This window comes from Tripterygium wilfordii, chromosome 9, assembly GCF_013401445.1.
Source record: "Tripterygium wilfordii isolate XIE 37 chromosome 9, ASM1340144v1, whole genome shotgun sequence".
Lineage (NCBI taxonomy): Eukaryota > Viridiplantae > Streptophyta > Magnoliopsida > Celastrales > Celastraceae > Tripterygium > Tripterygium wilfordii.
The window spans coordinates 14,736,816-14,757,768 of NC_052240.1; the positions used below are offsets into that span (position 1 = coordinate 14,736,816).

The 20,953-nt window shown below is 38.1% G+C and overlaps 4 protein-coding genes across 5 annotated transcripts; 2 read left to right on the top strand and 2 right to left on the bottom strand.

The window, feature by feature from the left end:
- Positions 1–421: 421 nt before the first annotated feature.
- Positions 422–8,420, top strand: LOC120005790 (protein RRC1-like). 2 transcript variants are annotated; one of them, XM_038855612.1, is made up of 18 exons: positions 422–582; positions 853–964; positions 1,212–1,347; positions 1,507–1,552; positions 2,259–2,319; positions 2,395–2,547; positions 2,831–2,950; positions 3,065–3,230; positions 3,697–3,809; positions 4,039–4,110; positions 5,025–5,246; positions 5,547–5,605; positions 5,746–5,830; positions 5,944–6,081; positions 6,399–6,623; positions 6,714–7,504; positions 7,697–7,863; positions 8,128–8,420. In XM_038855612.1, exons 2-18 carry the CDS (start codon positions 890–892, stop codon positions 8,418–8,420), a joined length of 2,922 nt encoding a protein of 973 aa, XP_038711540.1. In that variant the 5' UTR covers positions 422–582; positions 853–889. The 2 variants fall into 2 exon arrangements, with proteins under 2 accessions (XP_038711540.1, XP_038711541.1); XM_038855613.1 differs by having other exon boundaries at positions 2,398–2,547.
- A 598-nt stretch (positions 8,421–9,018) lies between these two features.
- LOC120004816 (probable folate-biopterin transporter 2) lies at positions 9,019–12,815 on the bottom strand. The gene is made up of 6 exons (XM_038854126.1): positions 12,541–12,815; positions 12,087–12,454; positions 10,519–10,778; positions 10,326–10,421; positions 10,076–10,246; positions 9,019–9,946 (listed from the first exon to the last, which is right to left on the bottom strand). The coding sequence occupies exons 1-6, from the start codon at positions 12,546–12,548 to the stop codon at positions 9,344–9,346; spliced, it is 1,506 nt and encodes a 501-aa protein (XP_038710054.1). The 5' UTR covers positions 12,549–12,815; the 3' UTR covers positions 9,019–9,343.
- Positions 12,816–15,357: 2,542 nt separating this feature from the next.
- On the top strand, positions 15,358–17,266 carry LOC120006724. Its single transcript, XM_038856866.1, has 3 exons — positions 15,358–15,692; positions 16,538–16,687; positions 16,789–17,266. Exons 1-3 carry the CDS (start codon positions 15,450–15,452, stop codon positions 16,864–16,866), a joined length of 471 nt encoding a protein of 156 aa, XP_038712794.1. The 5' UTR covers positions 15,358–15,449; the 3' UTR covers positions 16,867–17,266.
- Positions 17,267–17,448: 182 nt separating this feature from the next.
- LOC120006725 lies at positions 17,449–20,079 on the bottom strand. Its single transcript, XM_038856867.1, has 5 exons — positions 19,847–20,079; positions 19,642–19,737; positions 18,866–18,991; positions 18,431–18,470; positions 17,449–17,755 (listed from the first exon to the last, which is right to left on the bottom strand). Exons 1-5 carry the CDS (start codon positions 19,973–19,975, stop codon positions 17,682–17,684), a joined length of 465 nt encoding a protein of 154 aa, XP_038712795.1. The 5' UTR covers positions 19,976–20,079; the 3' UTR covers positions 17,449–17,681.
- Positions 20,080–20,953: the final 874 nt, after the last annotated feature.

The following is a 20,953-nucleotide window of genomic DNA, read 5'->3' on the forward strand; positions in this document are numbered from 1 at the left end:
AGAGTAGAAAGGCAAGAATGATATCGTGATAAAGTAAAGGGGAGATGATATATCTGAGTGGGAAAGAGGATAGTTTAGAATATTAAATGTTATATAATTAATATGTCTAAAAGGATATTTTGAAAAGATCAATGTGTGCATTCAAAAGAATTTAGGGTATATTAAGTAAGTGTATACAGTGAATCAAAACGTGTGTGCAAATAGCGGCTCCCCTAAACTTATGCATGTAGGCAGAGAGGCCTTTGAAGGCAGCCCAAATAATGAAAAATTGGGCCTGATCGAAGAATACTGGGCACCTCATTGAGCAATTCCACCTCCTGATCAATGTAAGCCCATATTTAGAAGCCCAAATCTTTAAAGCCCACTACCTCGGGTCCTCGGCGCCCTACGGAGTTCGGAATTCTCTCCGCTGATCTGCTCTACCTCTTTAACCCTTTTAGCCACAGATACAAAAATTATTGCCGTTTTTGCTGCTTCAATCAAATCCATGGGTGCTGTCTTCACAGCGCGATTCGACTTATTAGAACGCCCAAAACCCTAGAAACCATCACGGATTTGATCGTCAAGACTCGCTTTAACTCGGTTTGTTCTCTGTTTCCATCTCTCTTAAAAGTTTGCAGTTTGGTTTTATGTAATGAAATCAGGAGTGCTTTTGTATGTCTGACCTGAATTAGGTCTCAAGTATTGGTTCATTCCTATTACAATCCTACTTTTGATTGTTTCGGGTAATTAAATCCACTGTCTTGCCGTTGAGCTTGGTGTTCACTTCTTTATTTTCCTGTTAAACCCTAGAAATTGATTCGGTAGATAGAGACTTTATCCTGGACGTTAATTCTTGCTAACATTGAGCAGATCTGGTTTTGTGGTTTGGGAGATTGAGGGCGTAGGAATGAGTTCCTTCTCCATCACGCGTAAGAAAACCCCTTTCCAGAAGCACAGAGAGGAAGAAGAGGCCAAGAAGAAGGTAAATTTCAACATTTCATAACTTATATATGCTACACCTCTAGGGCTGAACAGCTGCCCAATCCCATATGCAAGCCCTTTTGGCTTCAATTGGGGTATTAATGCTGGTTCAAATGGTTGGCTGTTGGATATGAATTTCCGCCTTCAAACCCATCCATTGGGATGTTAATGCTTTGTTACGTCATACGTGCTCTCAATTGTTATCATACTAGACCTTTCTTTATTTTTGTTTTGCTGTTATGATTCAGAGAGCAGAGGATGAAACGGCTAGATTGTATGCGGAATTCCTGGAGTCATTTCAAGGCGATAGCACACCTGGCTCAAAGACTTTTGTTCGTGGAGGAACTATCAATCCCAACGATAAATGGAAGTCTGATTCTGAAGGTCAGCTTGCATTTCTCTTTTTAATCATTATGATGGTTTCACTTTACAGTTTATATTCTTCATTTCTTTCAAACTCTGGATAAATAGAATATTTTTGTTATTAATTTATGAACACATTAATAAAGGTATGGGCCTTTTTTATTCATTCACGGATGGCAGGTGAAAAGTCCAAAGATGGGTTATCTGTTCCAAAGAAGGGAAGTAGGTAAATAAATGCTTTTGATTAGCCATGTTGCAATGCTTTTTTGATGAGGCAAATGAAATTTCTACGGCAATGGTATCCTCAGATGTAACCCCCTTTTTATTTTTAAATTTACGCCTGTTAATTTATTAAACTAAAGATAAGTTTAATGTTTCAATTGGATATTTAATGTCTCTGTTGAGTCAAAGAAAGAGATTGAGTTAGATATGTTTTTGTTGAAAAATCCAGACTTTTCTTGACTGGAAAGTAACATTATGCTAGTTAGGTACTTGGAAGTTTTGAATTCCACGCTCTTCCTCATGGGATTTTAATGTACATTTGTTCCGTGCATGTGCTTCACAAATATAGTATCATTAACGTACATTGGTTCTTAAAAGGTTCTTTTGTCAGTCTAACATAACTTGTAGGGGGAAGTAATGATGGTTTTCTAAAGGAAGAGTTTTGTTGTATGTAGGGCACCACATTAAGTAGCAACGGTAAATCGCTGGTAATGAACTTAGACAATTTATTCTGCTTCTATGAACATGGTTTTCAAAATTGATTGGGACTACGCTAGGACAAAAAATGAAAGTTAATCTTGTAAAAAACTTGTGCTTGAGTGTTGTTAGATTTGGCTGCAACAGTTGTCTGCTTGTTTGTTGGGTATATGTGTGCATGTGTTACTGTATGCTAATAACATGGCAGTTCATGTTGAATTTTTCTTCTGCAGATATGTTCCATCTTTCATACCTCCTCCAATGGCTACAAAGGGAAAGGAATCTGATAAGAAGGTCCGTATCGTGATAATCGTTTTGCAATTACCCCTGAGGAATACTTGAGTCTAACCATTTTTCTGCCTCTTTTAGAAGGAAGATGATAGGCCAAAGGAGAAGGAAAAAGGGAAGGCTCGGAACATAGATCATTTCATGGAGGAGCTGAAGCATGAACAAGAGATGAGGGATAGGCGAAATCAGGAACGTGAGCACTGGCGTGATGGGCGTCACAGTGAAAGTTCTGCTGTAAGTGTGTTGCTGCATGTGTTTCCAAAGTTCTCTAATTAGTTGTTATAATTAGATATTCTTTGTAGTAAATGTGTTAGTCTTTTTTGGTGTTTTGCTCCTATTGATGTATGATACTCATTCTTGAGCGGAAGAATGTAAACAGTCTACTATCACAAATCTGCATTAGTTGGTATTATTGACTCCTTGATGAGGATCCTACATTCCTATGATCTCTGATCTTTATTGTGTTGTCTTTACAATATTTTTGTCATGGACAATATTCATTGTACTTGTTTTCCAGCCACCTAGTCGATTTGATGAACTGCCTGATGATTTTGATCCAAGTGGAAAGCTTCCTGGCTCATTTGACGATGGCGATCCACAAACAACAAATCTTTATGTGGGCAATCTCGCACCTAAGGTTAGTTTGATAGTTGAAATTGGTCTGTCTTATTTTATTTTTATTTTTAGTCCTTGTGCTTGTTGTTTTGTGGAAAATGGATGTGCTGATTTTTTCCTTGCGTTCTTGACTTAGGTTGACGAGAATTTCCTTCTGAGGACTTTTGGTCGATTTGGGCCTATTGCTAGTGTCAAGATTATGTGGCCAAGGACAGATGAGGAGCGGAGGAGGCAAAGAAACTGTGGTTTTGTAGCTTTCATGAACAGGGCCGATGGGCAGGCTGCAAAAGATGAAATGCAAGGTACAGTTCTAGCAAATCTTTTCACTAGAAAATTTAATGGATACATTTGGTTATTATTTCATTAATTTGAAAAGAGAGAGGAGCACATAATTATTGGTGATAGGGAAACTTCTGTAAATGCCCCCATTGACAATTGTTATAGTCCCTATTGACAATTGTTATTGTCCCTTAAAACTATGTTGCTCTTATCCTCCATGGAATCTTCTGTGCACCGTCTGCATGATCTAATAAAAAAGTTTCTATTAAAAGAACTACATTTGCGTAAGAAATTTTTTTTCTATATTGTAGTTGTTGTATATTGAAATTTCGCAATGGAGAAATCCTATATCTGATAATATTAATTTTGATCATTGGAGGAATTTTCCATTGTGATCAATTTGTGCTTAGATGCCATCACAACCAGACCTTATCTGTGTACATTTGGTATTTAGAAGAAGTTATTGAAGAGTTGTATTTTCTATAACAGGAGTTGTTGTTTATGAATATGAGTTGAAGATTGGATGGGGTAAGTCTGTTGCTCTTCCATCACAAGCGCTGCCTGCTCCTCCACCAGGACATATGGCCATCAGGAGTAAGGAGGTTTGTTACATTTGATATAGAGTTTCTTTTGAAGTTTACTTTTATTGTTTTCATACACTTTCATTTCCTTTTTAGTTGACTTGTTTTTCTTTTTTTGGATTTTTTGCTCGAGATTGATTGACCTCTTGAAAGAAGGATTTGCCCAATATTGTTGCAATCAACATATTCAGCAAGCTGCTTTTTTTCCCCCCTTTAATATAATTTTAACATTCAATTTTTTGATTGACAGGGTGCCACGGTAGTTTTGTCAGGTCAGTCGGGGCCGCCAGTCACTTCCGTCCCAAATCAAAATTCTGAGCTGGTTGGTGAACTTAGTTTTTCAAATGAATATCATTAATCACAATTTTTATGTTTGAAATGGTTAATTTCCTTTTTTTTTTTGTATATCTTTTGTTCTATTCTCCTCATGAGAATGTGCTCTCAAGTGTAGGGTTCCAACATATCAGCTTTTCCTTCTTAAGATATTACATTGCCAGTTTGCCACATCTAATCTGATAATTTTTTTAAAGAATTGAAACTGGTGTTTATTGGTGTTCTGGGCTTTGCTGACAATAGATCTTGCTTTGCTTGAAAAAGTGTTTGTTTTCTGCCTTCGAACCTGGTAACCAAGTGATACGGCAAAACTTTCTTTAGCAATACCGGTCGATTGTCTGGTCAACAGTGAGCATAAAATAAAATTTAATGCATCCATCGAAGGAATGGCTTGAAGCTGGTATATTATATTGCAGATGTTTGGGTGGGTTCCTACACGTACTCTTAGTTCCTCGTCTTGCCCTGTTTAGAAATTGCTCGCCGGAACTGTAAGCTTTCCACATATTTTTTCTTGAACAGCATAAGCCTTTCCATGCACTACCAAAATGCTGATGGGACTTTATGGGGAGGGTCATACTGGTTTTTGTTTACTATTGCTTGTTGCATGAAGTGGCTCTAGCGTCAAGGCCTGATGTTCTGTCCATTACCGGGTTTTCACGAGTCATTTTAAATGGGTCTTTACCTGGCATTGGGCTTTAGTCTTGACTGAACACTTGCCCGCTGATAGCCTGATACCATCCTCTTTGCTACATTGTCCACAGATATTATCTTTAATGTGAATTGCTGCTCATACTCCTTTTGTTGAAAAACTTTTCAACATCTTGCTTGGACTTCATCATTTTCCCATGAAAATTTGAATTGTATGTTCTTACTTGATTTATGACTTGGATTTTGTGCAATTAGGTCCTAACACCAAATGTTCCTGACATAATCGTTGTTCCACCCGAGGATGAACACTTACGGCATGTGATCGATACCATGGCTCTGTATGTTTTGGATGGAGGATGTGCTTTTGAACAAGCTATTATGGAGAGGGGTCGTGGAAATCCTCTTTTCATTTTCTTGTTTGAGCTGGGCTCAAAAGAACATACCTATTATGTTTGGAGGCTCTACTCTTTTGCTCAGGTATGTGCTGTCATTATTGTGGAGCATCAGTGCTTCACTTGCCTTTGAGTTCTTAATAGAAATTTTTAGACGTTTTGGTAGTAATGTTTCACTAATAATGGGGCCATCGTTGTCGTTTGACTTTTGCCGTTTTGCGACTTTGATGGCCAATGGATTGCAATTAGTTTTTATTCATTGTAAAACAGTACTAGTATAAAGTTACAACAATTTGATCACGAGTCTGGGAAAAGAAGCATAATGGTTGTAATGTATCTATACCACTGTTAAAGACTAAATAATGATGATGTTCACAAAATATAGGGTGATACTCTTCAAAGGTGGCGAACTGAACCTTTTATCATGATAACTGGCAGTGGAAGGTAATGTAAGACTCAAGATTTCCTGTTTCGGTCGCTATAGGTATCTAGTTATTTTGGATGCTTCTCATGACATTTTTACGAGCAACTTGTGCCACAATGATAATGTGATATATTTCTTCTGTATGGTTTTCCTTTTCTAGATGGATGCCACCCCCACTGCCAACAACAAAAAGCCCAGAGCATGAAAAGGAGTCTGGTTCTACATATGCTGCGGGAAGAAGCAGGGTATTGTTATTTCTATGATATTTTACTGGGATCAATGATGTTATTTTTCTGGCCATGTTGTATAGAATTTCTCACCTATTGAGCAATGGTAATTTTTGTTGTAATTATCTCAGCGTGCAGAGCCAGAAAGAACATTGACTGATCCCCAGAGAGATGAATTTGAGGATATGCTTCGTTCTCTAACATTGGAGAGGAGTCAGATAAGGGAAGCTATGGGTTTTGCATTGGACAATGCTGATGCGGCAGGGGAGGTAATGTTGGTATCAAGCTTTTAATTTTATTGCCCCTAGCATACCTCAGTTCGTGCAAATCATGCGCCGCCTCTTTTATTTTCTCATTTTGAACCTGTAGTTATTTTTGTTCAACTATACCACCTTGTTATATATTGTGGTCTATATATAATTTTCAATTGTTTACTGACATTCTAAACTTCTGCCTGCACTTGGCAACTGGTAATGAAATGTCAAGAAGCATAATGTTGAGCCTTGAGGAATTTTCAGGTTACACAGAGTCTTTAATATTTTGTGATGTGCTGACCTTTTACATTTGTTTGATTTGTGATTTTCAGATAGTTGAAGTGCTGACGGAATCTCTGACACTTAAGGAAACCCCTATTCCGACCAAGGTTGCAAGGCTCATGCTTGTGTCAGACATTCTTCATAATAGTAGTGCTCCTGTGAAGAATGCATCTGCGTACCGCACAAAGTTTGAAGCAACTTTACCCGACATAATGGAGAGCTTTAACGATTTGTATCGCAGTGTAACGGGAAGGATCACTGCTGAGGCCCTTAAGGTATGCTAATTTTTGAGTAAACTCCTGCCTACTTGCTTTTGCTTCATTGTTTGCTCCCAGTTAATATTATTTATATCCATGGTTTTGCAGGAACGAGTACTGAAAGTTTTACAAGTATGGGCAGACTGGTTTTTGTTTTCGGATGCATATGTGAATGGATTACGGGAGACTTTCCTTCGATCCGGGAGCTCAGGTGTTGCCCCTTTTCATTCTATATGCGGTGAAGCACCAGAAATAGAAAAGAAGACTAGCTCTGAAGATCCCAGTGAGGGGGTTAAGATCAATCAAGATGCTGCATTGGCCATGGGCAAAGGAGCGGCTACTCAGGAGCTGATGAATCTTCCCCTTGCTGAGCTGGAAAGGCGGTGCAGACATAACGGATTATCTCTTGTTGGTGGAAGAGAAACGATGGTTGCACGATTGCTAAGTCTAGAAGAAGCAGAAAAGCAGAGGGGATATGAACTAGATGGCGACTTAAAATTTTCCCAGAGCCATTCGGGTTCTAATAGGCATGCTAGTGGCAGAAGCCAATTCACTGTTGAACAAGAGCTGGAGGGATCATCGGATTGGAATCATTATGGTGAGGATGGGTTGCAGTCACAAGGCCAGGATTCAGTTACTCTGGCTACAACCATTCCGATTACGCAGCCAGAACTAAAACCTTTCGCAAAGAAAGAGAAAATTCTGCTGGCCTCTAAATGGGCTCGAGATGATGATGAAAGTGATGATGAACAAAAGAGAAGTACTAGGGATTTAGGGTTGAGCTACTCTTCTGGTAGTGAAAATGCCAGTGATGGTCCTAGTAAGGCTGATCATGTTGAGTTAGCAACTGATGCTAGCGTTCCAGTGCAACCTGACAGTGGAATGAACGAAGAGCAGAGGTTGTATGAAAGCCCAACTCTCATTGCCTTTTCTTTTTCTCTTAAAAAAAACGTTGCTTTTTTATTCTTATGGCAAATTCAGCCGTAAACCCAAAAGCTGCCTTCTAAAGTTCCGCATGATCTATCTTGGTATATTTAGCTTGTTTACATTGTGCATAAGATATGTTTCTTGACTGTGCTTCTGTTACACAGGCAAAAGTTGAGACGTTTGGAAGTTGCCTTGATAGAATATCGTGAATTGCTTGAGGAGCAAGGAATCAAGAGTTTGGAGGAGATTGAGAGGAAAGTGGCAATCCATCGGAAACGGCTACAATCTGAATATGGTTTGCTGGATTCTAATGAAGATGTTACAGAAAACAGTAAGTGCCCAATTAGTTATTAAGAGTACGATGCTTTTGTGGTTTACTTCCCCATTTTCAATCTCTTTGAGACATAAACTTCCGTATAATGATGGTACGTTGAGCCAAAGCAGCAGTTGGCCTAGAAGTAAATGGATACTATCATTTATCAATGCATATAACTTCTTGTAGCTTTAGTGATATAAAAATAAACTATTTGTTATTGAAGCCGAGAGCTACTGATGTTGCTAATACTCTCCCCTACCGTCAAACTTGAAACTGCAGAGAGAACATCATTAGAAAGGAAGGATTGGCGGGATGATGCACGTGACTCAAAAAAGCGAAATCGTAGCCAGAGTAGAAGTGAAAGCCCTCCCCGAAAATCTGTTTGTGATAGGGAAAATGATCTTGACAGAGACCGGGACCATGAAAGGCACTGGGAAAGAGAGAGACCTCGTGATTTGGAAAGTGAAAGAGGGAGGGACAGGGACCGAGTTCGACATGAAAAGAGCGGAAGTCGAGAGCGAGATGATAACGACAGGGACAGAGGCAGAGAAAGGAGACCACGAATAAAATGAGTGTCAAGGCACTAACCAAATTACAATGATGCAAGAGTTGGGAGCCAGCCTGGTCGCCGGCAGATTACACTCGGGCAGAGTTGGTCTTGGTTTTGATTGGACAAGTGAATGCTATAGACGCTGGTATTGTTCCTGAATCCTAAACCTTACTGGTCCTTGTGATTTTTATACCGGATGTTACTCTGTTCCAGTCACAATATGTGGAAAGGAAATCTATATGTTAGCTTATGTAGCTGTCAGATGTACTTTGATCTGAATGTTGGAAGTTTCGGTACTGGTTATGCAAGTGCCCATTCAGTTTATTTTTTTGAATTAAATCCCAACTTAATGATTGCACCAAGAGCTGTGTTTCTCAACTCGCTTAATGAAGATTAACAAATGTGATTTGGTGTGAAAACTCTTTTACCTGTTTTTACGTAGACAGAGAAACAGAGGCCGATTTGGATTTTGGAGGGCTTTTGGCACCTGATCTGCGATGGAGAAGAATAAACCCTAATCCGGAATAAGGGCTCAATTGCCCTTCCTGTTTGGTAACAGAAGCAATAGTCCTCGTCTTCAATACAGCATAAATGAGTAAATAAAATTTCAACTTGGAACATAAAAACAAAACTCTGCTTAAATTTAGACAGAAAAATATCAATTTAGTTGCAAATCGCACAATATCTAGGCAACATCTTTGGGATATTTTTAGCCGAGAAAGAAAAAGAAATGCATCTCTTACATGTTTGAACACTGTCAAAATACAACCAGTGAAGTAAAACTCCAGAGAAGAATCAATAAATTTCCAGAATCCGATGATCCCCTTACTGATTTTTCCAAGTTACAAGAAGAAGATAGAACCCACAATGGCACAAGATCATGGATTTTCACATTCCCCATTTGGGGACTTGACCTGTAAATGCATATCTTGGATGATGTCAATGCTATCTACCAGCATCCATGCTATTAACGAGAGAGACCAATTCAACATTATCACTTTCTGAAGCTTCATCAACCTCTTTTGCACCAAACATTTCACTTTGAAAAATGGAAGAGCTCGGATCACTTCTCGGAACCAGAAACAGGAGACCGAGAGGAGTTACTCTCAATATGTTTCGGATCAAAATGGCCAGCCATAGATTATCAAACCGCGTTCGAGTGACATTCAACAGGTGAAGCAGAAACCCACCTCCCGAAGATGATGAAAAAAGCCCAACATTATCGATTGACATGAGAAGAGCAAAAAAGGTTCCTTCAATGCCAGAGGGGCAAAGCTTGGAACTGAGTACAAGAAGAGGCATCCATTTCAGTCTTCCAATCATTTGAGACACACTTTCGTCAATCACAATGAAAAAATAATCCGGTATTCCAAGCTTGAGGTTTAGTCGTAGTACTAACATCAAATCTAGCATTCCTGACAAGCCAAATAGTAACTGAGTCCAGAAAAGCAAATCCCAGAAAGGGTGTTCCTTCAGAACATTTTGGTATAGTAATGCTCCCAATAGTGAGCCAACTGAACCAACAGAAAATATGAAGCCAACAGTCTCCTGCACAAGACACAATCAACGATCAATATTACAGGCAACATAATTAATTTTGTCATGATTCCATAATGCTGAAATGATTTGGCATTTGTATTCAAGAATGGAGAAAACACCAAGTGCAGAATAATATACCTGAGAGAAAGATGGACCGCTCTTTGAGTCCGTGTACCAATAGAACATTCCTTCGTGGATATTCAAGCTCAAAGCAAGGGATAAATACATGTACAGACATGGTCTCCAAACATCAGGCAATTTCAACGTTGTCCACATAGTCTTGCCAGCGTTAAGAAACTTCTGGTTTACCTAAATGAGGAAGAAAATATTAAAATACAAGTGTAAAGTAGTGAATATAGCAAAGGAATGAGCCAAAGCTGAAGAATACCTTCCCATAAGCAAAATTGGTAGTGCGAGGCTCCTTAAGCATTATCCCGACTGATAATAGAAGTCCAGCCGGGACTGTCAGCAAGCCAAACACCCCCTACCAGGGAAGCGATGAAAACATATACATCGTTAAGAAATAAATATAATTGAAGAAATAAAACTACATAATAAAAAATGGTCAAAGCTAAGCAAACCTTGGGGCCGATATGGTGAACAAAAATCCCACTAATAGAGAATCCAAGTAGCCCTCCAATCGAGGAACTCAAGGCGCACAAGCTTTGCATGTCAGGAGCAAGGGAAGGATGACTAATACTGTTCTGTGCGACACATGCATCCACAGTTACATCCGCTACTGCTGCCCCAGCACTTCCGCCAGTGAGTAACAGGAGGGCAAATGCAAGGTGAAGCTTTTTATGCAATGATAAAAATAGCATGGAGATGAGACTGAGCATTCCTGAATTCAGAAAAATTGAAATCCGAATAAGTGGTTTGAGTCAATAACACATTTTATTTGTGTTGCTTCAAACATTTCTTCCAGATGTAAAATTTGTATCCGACACTCGAAGCAAAGGACTGATTTACATGTCACTCACATGATGGGAAGCAGTGATAGTTAAGGTGAAGCACCAATAAAGTAAGATAAAAAGAGATTTAATTTAAGGAGATGACACAGTGCAGGAACAAAAACGATACCCTCCCAGGTTTATGATAAGAATAGACAATAACAATTCACATTAATCTATCCATCATCCGTAAGTTGTTTTCTTACAGATGGAGAACAATGTTAAAAGTTTAAGCTAGGAATTGATGGATGCACACAAAAGTATGATATTGATTTTCCAAAACAAACAACTCAGTGTATGAGATTTCTCATAGTCACAGAAGTCTCTTCTTCTGGCATTCACAGGAAAACCCTAATCCCTCATGTAGCGTTTATATGGGGTATGCTGTATGCTATATTCTCATAAGAAAAAGATCAAGTATCTGAACTTCTACATGATATGAACATGTCAATTATAGTAGGCAAAGCACTGATTGGTCCAATCCCATATTCTATCTAATAACCTCTTAGGCTCTTACAATTTGGATTACCTTATCATCTTAGTAACATTCCCACTCATGATAAGAGATTCTTACGAATATGTATTCTTGCGTTGGATTCACTGCTGTTTGCTAAATTGATTACCCCATGCTGTATGTCTAAGTTCAAGACTGTGAATTCCTCAATTCAAATCTACAATGAATTGATTACCTCTAATTTTAGTAATATCCCCTTTGCTATCTTCCCTCAATCAAGTTTAATGCACACACAGTGAAATCTTGCTAAGTAACTCCAGCAGCCTAACCACTGTTGATAGCAAAATAAATGAAGTCTGCAAATCTCAATGATGATTTTGACAGAACTGACAGTGAAGTAGAACAAGTGGGGTTCATATTCTAAAAACAAAATCTTTCCCTGCAGGGCAACAGTTTAACAAAAATAAACAATCAACTCTATTTATCTCAAAAGACTGAATAATGGATCCCACTAGGTAAAGGTAAACAGCTTCCGAGCACAAAGCTCCCACAGTGGACGACGTTAGAGACAAATATGATTTATGCAGACCTTACTAGTGACTCCCACATTTTACGTGAAACCTCTTTTCAGAAATCAAACTTCTAGCCTCTAGGTTCTGCAACTCTATCAATGACATTCGCAAATTCTTAGAAATATAAAAAGCTATGAATTATAAAGAAATAAGAAGCAAGGATGACAATTTACCTGCTAAAACAAAGTAAGGCCGCCGATGATATCCCAAAATTGGAAGAACATCAGTAAGTAGCCCCCAGAGAGGTTTGACCATCCAAGGTATTGAAGTAATTCCTCCATAAATCTGAGCCACAGAAGGCTGCACTTTCTGTACATCCTTCATGTAGTACTCTGTGCCTACACGGGCAAGAGATCCACCCAAACCCTGGCTTATTCCATAGACAACCACCACTCCATACACAAAACTCCAGTGCATTTCATCGGCAAGCATTTTGAACCAACACATTGGAGCCCAAACACAATCATAGAGCCCTCCTTTTGACTCATCTTCCGCCACAGCCTCATCCGGGACTTCGAGAATCCCTTCCTTCATCATCAATCTATCAAAACAAAGAAATAGCACTAACCCAATTCACAATGTCCCCTTTACCTTGTACAATCTGAAAGCAACGAGAACGATACAAACTTTATCATCTGGGTTTCTTTCAACTTTGTAGTTGACTAGATCTTCTCCAAGAAAAGTCAAAACATCCGAATAGGCACCGTAAAAAGCAATGACCTCATATATGTAAAGAGGAGTGTTTTGTCAAAATTCAATATTTTTGGATTCATGTCCGAAAGATGAATGGTTTCCTAAATATCTAACTGAATGAAATTAGAATGGTAATAAGAAATTGTCTGACTGAACATTTTCCTTTCCGAAAACACCAAGGGCCATGCTAAAGTTACATGCTTGTCTTGATTCTTGTGAAGAAACCGTGATAAATAATTGCATCCTGAGATATGTTTGGCAAGTTGAGCTCATCGAAGTAAAAGAACGTTTTAGATGGATAATTATAGATAAAAAGATAATTGATTGGATTTAATAATTTGGATTAAGAGAGAAAAAGTAAATATTGGGTGGCCCGTCATGGTCCAATGATTAAATGGCCCGGTTAGGTTTCAGCCCGTTTCAAACCATTCACTCACTTGTATAAACTATTATTTGTCCCACATCGTTTTCATTTGAATTAGAATGTGAGTTTAAATCAGCGAAACTCAATCCTACCATTCATAACTGGTGGAAGCGGGGTCGGGCTGATATGCGCGAGATCACAACCCTAAATCCGGAGCCACGGTTTGAGGGCAATGAAGTGGGAGGTCTTTCCCACGATGTTTCCCTCCATTCGGTAAATCAAAGAAACATTGAACCATCCGTGCGTCAGTCCCGACGTTGGCCCCTCGAGGAGTTGAAGGTTGCACCCACTTCACTTGAATGGCTGTATAGTGGGTGCATTGTTTCCTTCCTTCTTGGGCTTCCCCATTTTTCCAAATTTTCAAAGAACCTAGCTTAATGTTTTGGCCCAGCCCTACTAACTAGAGATGGCAATGGGGCAAGGGCACCATCCCCGCCCCTTGAATATTTATTCTCTCATAAACTTAAAAATAAATTATATTAATAATCTAATACGGGTTCCAAATTTTCAAAGAACCCAGCTCAATGTTTTGGCCCAGCCCTACTAACTAGAGATGGCAATGGGGCAAGGGCACCATCCCCGCCCCTTGAATATTTATTCTCTCATAAACTTAAAAATAAATTATATTAATAATCTAATACGGGTTCAAAGAGGTAGAGTCAGTCATAGAGAATAAAGATGTGGTGTAGGCCGTATAAAGTATAGAATCGTGACATCATATTCATATGATTTAGAGTTTTAGGGATTAGAGATTATCAAACTAGTACGTTTGAATATTTAATTTGTCATAAACCTTAAAAATAAATTATACTAATAGTCTAATATATACATCGTAGTATAAAGTATTGAACTATTTATACTATATAATATATAGGGTTTAGAATTTAAGGTTTACATATATGATTATAATGTCATAATGATCCAAATTCCAACAAAAAATATATTTTGGTTTTGTTATTTAGTTAGGGTTTGGAGTTTATGAAGTAGGGACGTAGGGTTTAGGGTGTAGGATGTATGATCCGAAATTTCGTATATGATTATAAATTTATATTGATAAAATGTTTTAACAAAAATTATATTTGAGTTATTGAGTATTTGACCTAGTCGACATCTCACAAGTCACAATTTGATTTCACTATTTCAATTTCCAACTCATCCGATTCTGTAGGGTATATAATATACTTTACATAATTACTTTTAATGAATTGAAATGAAGTATTGAGTATATAATTATATATAATACGGACTAGGAGAGCAAATCACATATTTCATTATGAAAAATATAAGCAGATAAGTATACTAAATACAAATTAATATTCCTATATATGTATACAATATATTATATATGATATATCTATATAAATATATATTTATTAATTAAAGTATTAAGTTCAGGTCGGGTTCGGAGCCGGGTATGACATTACCATACCCTATCGTCCCCACAATAATTTATTCAGGTGGCATTCGAATCCGTATCCACGGGTCGGATTGTCATCCCTACTACCAACTAAATAATCTCCTCCATGAGCTTTGTCAAGGCAAGTATTTGTCCCTGGATGTAAAAGGAGTTGAATAGTTGACATGCGAGGATAGTTTTCCATAAGAGTGAAAACCATCGGCTTTTTTTATATTTGTTTTTTATATGAATTTAACCGATAAATAAGTTATTGTCCGTTATTTCTTTTATCCATAGATTTTTCAATTAGTTATTTAAAAAAAATATAAAATTATATGAAATTAAAAAAATATATAAAATTATATGAAAAGAACTAATTGATTGATAACCCGGTCATTTTTGCACAACGGCCTAATTCTCGAACAAGGAAATAAATTTTCTTTTTTACTTTTAACTAATAAATGAACGGTTGCGATGGAAACAAGGAAAGAATCTATCACGTGAAGACAAAAGCATCGACAGAAGTCCACTTTGTAAAGAACGAGCCCCGAATGGGCTCTGATTGGATACCATCAAGAGCTTCGTGGTTGAGCCCAATTTAGTCCAGCCCAACTAGCGTCTTGCACCCTCGGAAGTCGGAACTTATCTTTGAACTTTCTCGGTCCAGAGTCCAAATAAGCGTTCCCAACGAAATTGTCTCCACTCTCCAGCCTTCCAAAGGGGTAGCTTTAGTCAAACCTTTGTTATTTCTAAAAACACCCCAATATAAATTGATCATCCCTTATAAAAATAAGTTGACGGGTTATCTTTAGAAAAAATCGGGGTGTGACTAAAACTACCCTTCCAAAGTCATCTTCTCCGTCCAAAGTCGAAAGAAGATGTGGGCCCAGCCCCAAAGCCGCCCATATCTACAAGAGTGTAAAGCCTGAACCTTAAACGGTTTTTATCTTCTCCGTCCATCCTCTGTTCCTCGACAACGATAGAACTTCCCTAAACGCACCGTTCTTTCTTTCTCTCTCTGAAATGGCGAATTGCGTATGTTGCAGTAAGCCTGTGATGGCGGCAAAATCTATGGACGATGTGGGCTTTGTGTCCACTGTGAGAATACCGATGATGATTCGAGTTGTTGTGCGTCCCGGTACATCTACGAGTTCCATGAGCCGGAGGAACTACCGGGTCTGTGGTGTGAGAGCTTCGATGGTTGATTCGTATGAGAGCTCGTCTAATTTCGTTAAGCGCATGGAGCAAGCCTGGCTAATATCTGAGGTACTTTTCTCATCAAAACCTTAAAATAGATTTATCGTAGTAGAGATTATTTGGTTTTACTATTCTTTATTGCAGGAATTCATGATTTCTTGGCTTGTTCCTTAATCCTGGGAGAGGTGATTTTGGTTATTTATTAGGATTTTTTGTGTGCTTGTTTATCTGGAAATGGAATCAGGTTCTTAATAACAAACGTATATACGAGTTTGGGCGTGTGTTAGTTTTTTGTTTGATTAACGGAGGAAAGAATTTGTGAATTCTTGGAATAAAGTTCTATTATACTTCAGGTATTATTCTTGTGTTTGGTTGCTTAGGTCCTCCACTAGATCTTAATGCAATAGAATTAGGACAATGGTTTGTTGATGATGACGATGGTTCAATTCAATTCCATTGATAAATCAATCGGGTTTTTCTGGTGGGTTTCTTATAACTTGCCATATTGTTATAGTTTAGTCCCGGGTAAGTTTCTTATAACTTATTCAGAAAATATCACTGATAATCTAGAAAGAAGCAAGGGATGTTCTTTTGTTCCTAAGGTTTGTATTCCAGGTGTTCCTATTAGCTCCCCCTCCCCGTCCTCGTCCCGCTGATCAATCAAACTGCGATTTGCTGAAAATTTAGAAAGGAGCAAGGTCAGCAATGTTCTCTTGGGGACTATCCGGTTTTTGCAGTTTGATATACAAGTGTGTCTAACAATGAACTGGAACATATAAGATGTCAAGTTGAAAAATCCTATCTTGTCATACTTGGACTAATGCTGGATTAATTTCAATGAGCTAAACCTAAGCTTAGCGAAGAATATGAGAAATTCGTTTTGCTAATTTGTTTGATGATCATGATCTTTGCAGCAACCAAGGCCAGTTGCTTGTTCTTCTTGCAACTCAAATGGGCATGTTGAATGTAAATGGTGTGGAGGTACGGGCTTCTTCATTCTCGGTGATAACATGCTCTGCCAAGTCCCATCCAGAAACACCAGCTGTGTTATTTGTGCAGGAAAGGTACTTGAAAGAGCTTTATCCTTCTCAATCTTTAGTCCAAGTGCCAATATGGTTAACGTCTGTACGTAAAGTTGTGTAACCCTTTCCATTTCCTTATCCAGGGATCAACGTGCTGCTCTGACTGTAAGGGAACTGGGTTCCGTGCCAAGTGGTTGGGAGAGCCTCCAGTTCCTAAATAAACTCTGGTTTTGAAAGCTCAACTGCCAAAGTAGCAGGGGATGTTGCAGGGGCGTGGCATGATATTTGCTTATGGATTCTCTTCCATTTCCAGTTTATGAACGAGTAATGAGTAATCATGCTTGAAGCCTCATTAACTTCACAGTATAAATACATTCCTTCCATTGTTTAAGGTGTAATTACCAAAGCACGTTGACAATCTCATTTTAGCCAAATTTGTATTATAAGTTATAGAACGCAGAAGAATCAGCCTTAACGAATTTTCTACTCGGGTCTAGTTTGGCTGTGCTGCCATTGTTGACATAGACCCTAAGGCTTAAGTTCTGCTTTGAATACCTTCAAAGTGTTTGGTATTATGCAAATCAGATTGGTTCCAGACTAAGTTAGCGGGTCTTATTTAAACCTTTAGTGCACTTGTTTGGTTGGGCTTGTTTCTGATGTTCATTGTGCAGGATGCCAGGATCCCAGCCATGAATTATTACCAGTTAAAGAGCAAATTACCCTGACCGGCTCAATAACCATAATGGTGAATTCGAGCATGCATCTGGTAAACAAAAGGAGGAACAAATGACAAGATGATAATCTGCATATGAGAGATTCTGATGCAGAAGCAAATGAATGAAAAAATATGATGATATTTCTTTGCTGCTTAGGACGTTTCAAGTAGCTATTCTCACAGAACCTCTCTCACTTACAGTACCTACTACCCCAAAGTTTTTGTTAACGGAAAGTATTTGACAGATTGTGAAACTCCATTCAACACAGCAGAAACTCGCAATCACAAACTTGACATCGAATCTTTGTTCATGAAAGCTGTTCAGTTGTTTTGAACTATAGCTGAGAAGAGCAATTGGTTGATATTCTCAGAGTCTGAATCATGCCTCTCATTCCCTGCATCAACAACATAACATCTCGCATTAATTTGATACGCTAATGCCAACAGTCATTGGTGAAAACATAAATTCTGTGCTTGCAGTTCTTGATTACAACTCACAAATCGTTTCATTTTCTCCTACAACACCAACTCCTTGAAAGGAAGATCTCTACATCAATAACCGGACACATATACTTGGAATGAACGCTGCTGAATGTATTCTACTTTTAGATTCCAAATCTGATTGTACTTAGCAATGTCATCACATAAGATCAGTAACTCCATCCCAACCCCCCTCCACTCTCCCCTCCCAAGGCTATCCTTACTTCCTAGGGAGATTGAAATGAAAAAGGAGACAAAAGACGAAACTTGACATTCAGCAGCAAAAAGACCAACATCACTTAACACTTCTCTGGTCTTCTGGATCATTTAAAGCATTCAAGCCTATCTATCCTCATTTCCAAATATTATGCAGTAAAACATAACATTTTTTTATCATCAGCCCTTTTGTTTGCAGGAAAAGTAATCTCCAGCAGATAGTAATAACAATATAATTTGTCCCAATCAATAAACTTCAAACCTTGAACATTTTGAATAATGAAGCATAACGTTCTGTGCAGACACGACTATAGACTCACCTCTACAGAGTAAAATTCTCAAAGTCAAAATAAATAGTGGTTGTAATTACCCACCTGCTATTGATCTGAATTGAGTTGTCCACTCGTTGATAACCTGCACAGTTCAAATATTAAAAAAGTGTAATGAAAGCTTTCTGAACCAACCACATGAATAGGCAAGCGTTTGTTTTGTGGTGTTGATGTGGGGAGGGGATAGCAATAAGGTTTAGTGTTGTAGGCTTTACTTGTAAAAATGAAAAGTCCCCAGAAATATCTATTCATGGACACCTTTTTATAATCAAAGCCTTAATCAATCTTGGTTGCTTGCTGGCAAATGATGCAATCTCTTAGACACCACTTGGAAAATATACAACCTTCCAAGGTATGGCATTATGATGTATGGAGACTGGAGTTGTCCTGTTTATCTCACCATGTTTGACAACATATTCCAGGAAGATAAATATTGATTGCAACTGAAATTATATGCATCAAAAATAAAATGAAATGAACCTGGTTAAAGTTGGTAAAGGAAGAATCATCAGAATCGCTGGTAAAAGGAATGCCCGTGAATGCTTGCATGTTCTGCAGTACATTTCTATTGCTGACAAGACTTGTCTGTGCCTTATCAATCAAATCCTGCAAATGAAACAAAAAACAATATCAAAATTTCCGAATCATATTTCAGTATTGATCAATTCACCATGCTTATTCACATCTTGATTGCATATTTAGAATCTTTCTTGCATTATGTGACACTTCGGAAAACTAGAATGTCTAGTGTGGTTTCTTCATATATCGCCTTTAGATAATATTAGCATAGTCAACATAAAAAATAATAGTAGCCACTGTTTAGAATCTTTCTGACATTATGTGAAACTTAGGGGATCTAGAATGCCTGGGATGGTTTCTTCACACATTGCCATAACAACTTACTAATACAGCCAACATCAAAATTAATAGTAGCCAATACCGTGACTTTTAAGTCATCATATTGAATGTAAAACGGGAAGACAGACAAGGTAGTAAATTTGTAAGGGGCTAAGCATATGCAACAGTAAAATGCTCAAACTCCCACCAACTCTGATACTTATGTCTATAAAATTCAGTTTCACCCAATAAATTAACGTCTTATTATTTCATCAATTTTACAGAACCCATGACACTAAAGCGATTGACTGCAAAATGGCCACCATGCCCTCCTGCATTATGAGATAAAACCATCTTTGATTTGTGAAATTTTCAATTTCCCAGCAGTTAAACAAATTACACGTAAAGAAAGTAAATACCTGTTTGGCTGCTAATAGTTCAAGACACTGTTCTTTCAATATTGTCACATCTTCCTGTATCTTCTTTATCCTTGAAACAAGCTTCATTGGATTTGCCTGCATTTTGCAATCAAAATACATGTACCGAAATTCAGGGAAAATAAATGGACCCAAAATTCATAATTAACAACAATAAAAAATAAAAAACTCATCTCCAATTCTTTACGTTGTCAGGGTATGTCTGTTGGAACTCTCTCTCGAGCTTGTGCTGAACCACAGAGAGCTCGTGGTTAGCTTTGGAGAACACGTTCAACAAGCCTTCCACAGCTTGGTTGTGGTGTTCGTAATGCCCCATCTCACTCTCTTTTTCTCTCTCTAGGGTTTCAAATTCGATTTCTGTACTCTCTGAATTCTGAATGGTAAAGCTCTCCGGTGGAGGCCAAACGAAACTGCAGCACGCGTGAACTGCTTTTTGACTTTTTCAAGTGAATGGTAATCAGGACCCTTCATCTTGAGGGGACACAGAGACGGCCGAGATCTAGCTCCCGTTCGGCCCAATAATTTGGCGTCAAATACACAGACCAACAATTTTTTTGGGTGAGGCTGGCCCAACAAATTATTATTTTTTTAGTTTTTGCATGACAGGTAGAAATGATGATTCAGATTATGAAAATTTACTTGATTAAGTGAGAGGATGATTCGCATTAGAGAGGAGCATAGAACATTTGATGACCTTGGTGTCTAATCGTCATTTATGTTTATATGGATCTATATTTTAGAAGTAAACTTCAATGGCTCTCAATTTTCTAATGTGTGCAGATATGCAAGTGTTTCCTGCAACAGTGCCAATGATCTCAAATGCATTCATTACAATGTACTTAGAGGTTTCTTGAAATCTGGCTCTTGTGGAGAGGCCTTGAAATTCTTGGTCATATGAGATCTTTGCAGGTAGTAATTGATCAATATGCCTTCTCAGCTGTCCTCAGACTCAGATGCTGCTCAGACTTAGCTAGCAACCCTTCAACTTGGTCAGCAGGTGCATGCCTTGGCAATTAAAATCTGGTTTAGGGTCCAATGACCACACAACCTTCGTTGCTGTTCTAACTGCGTGCAGCCATGTTGATTTGGTAGAAGAAGGGTTTGGTTTCCTCAAATGTATGGAATCTGATTATGATATTCCACCTCAGATGGAGCATTATGCTTGTGCAGTTGATCTATGATTTAATGAAAGGCAATTATTGTAATATAATTTATTTTTAGTTAATATAAATTAAAAGGAAAATTTTAATATGATTTGATGAAAATTACATACATACATACATATATTAAAACG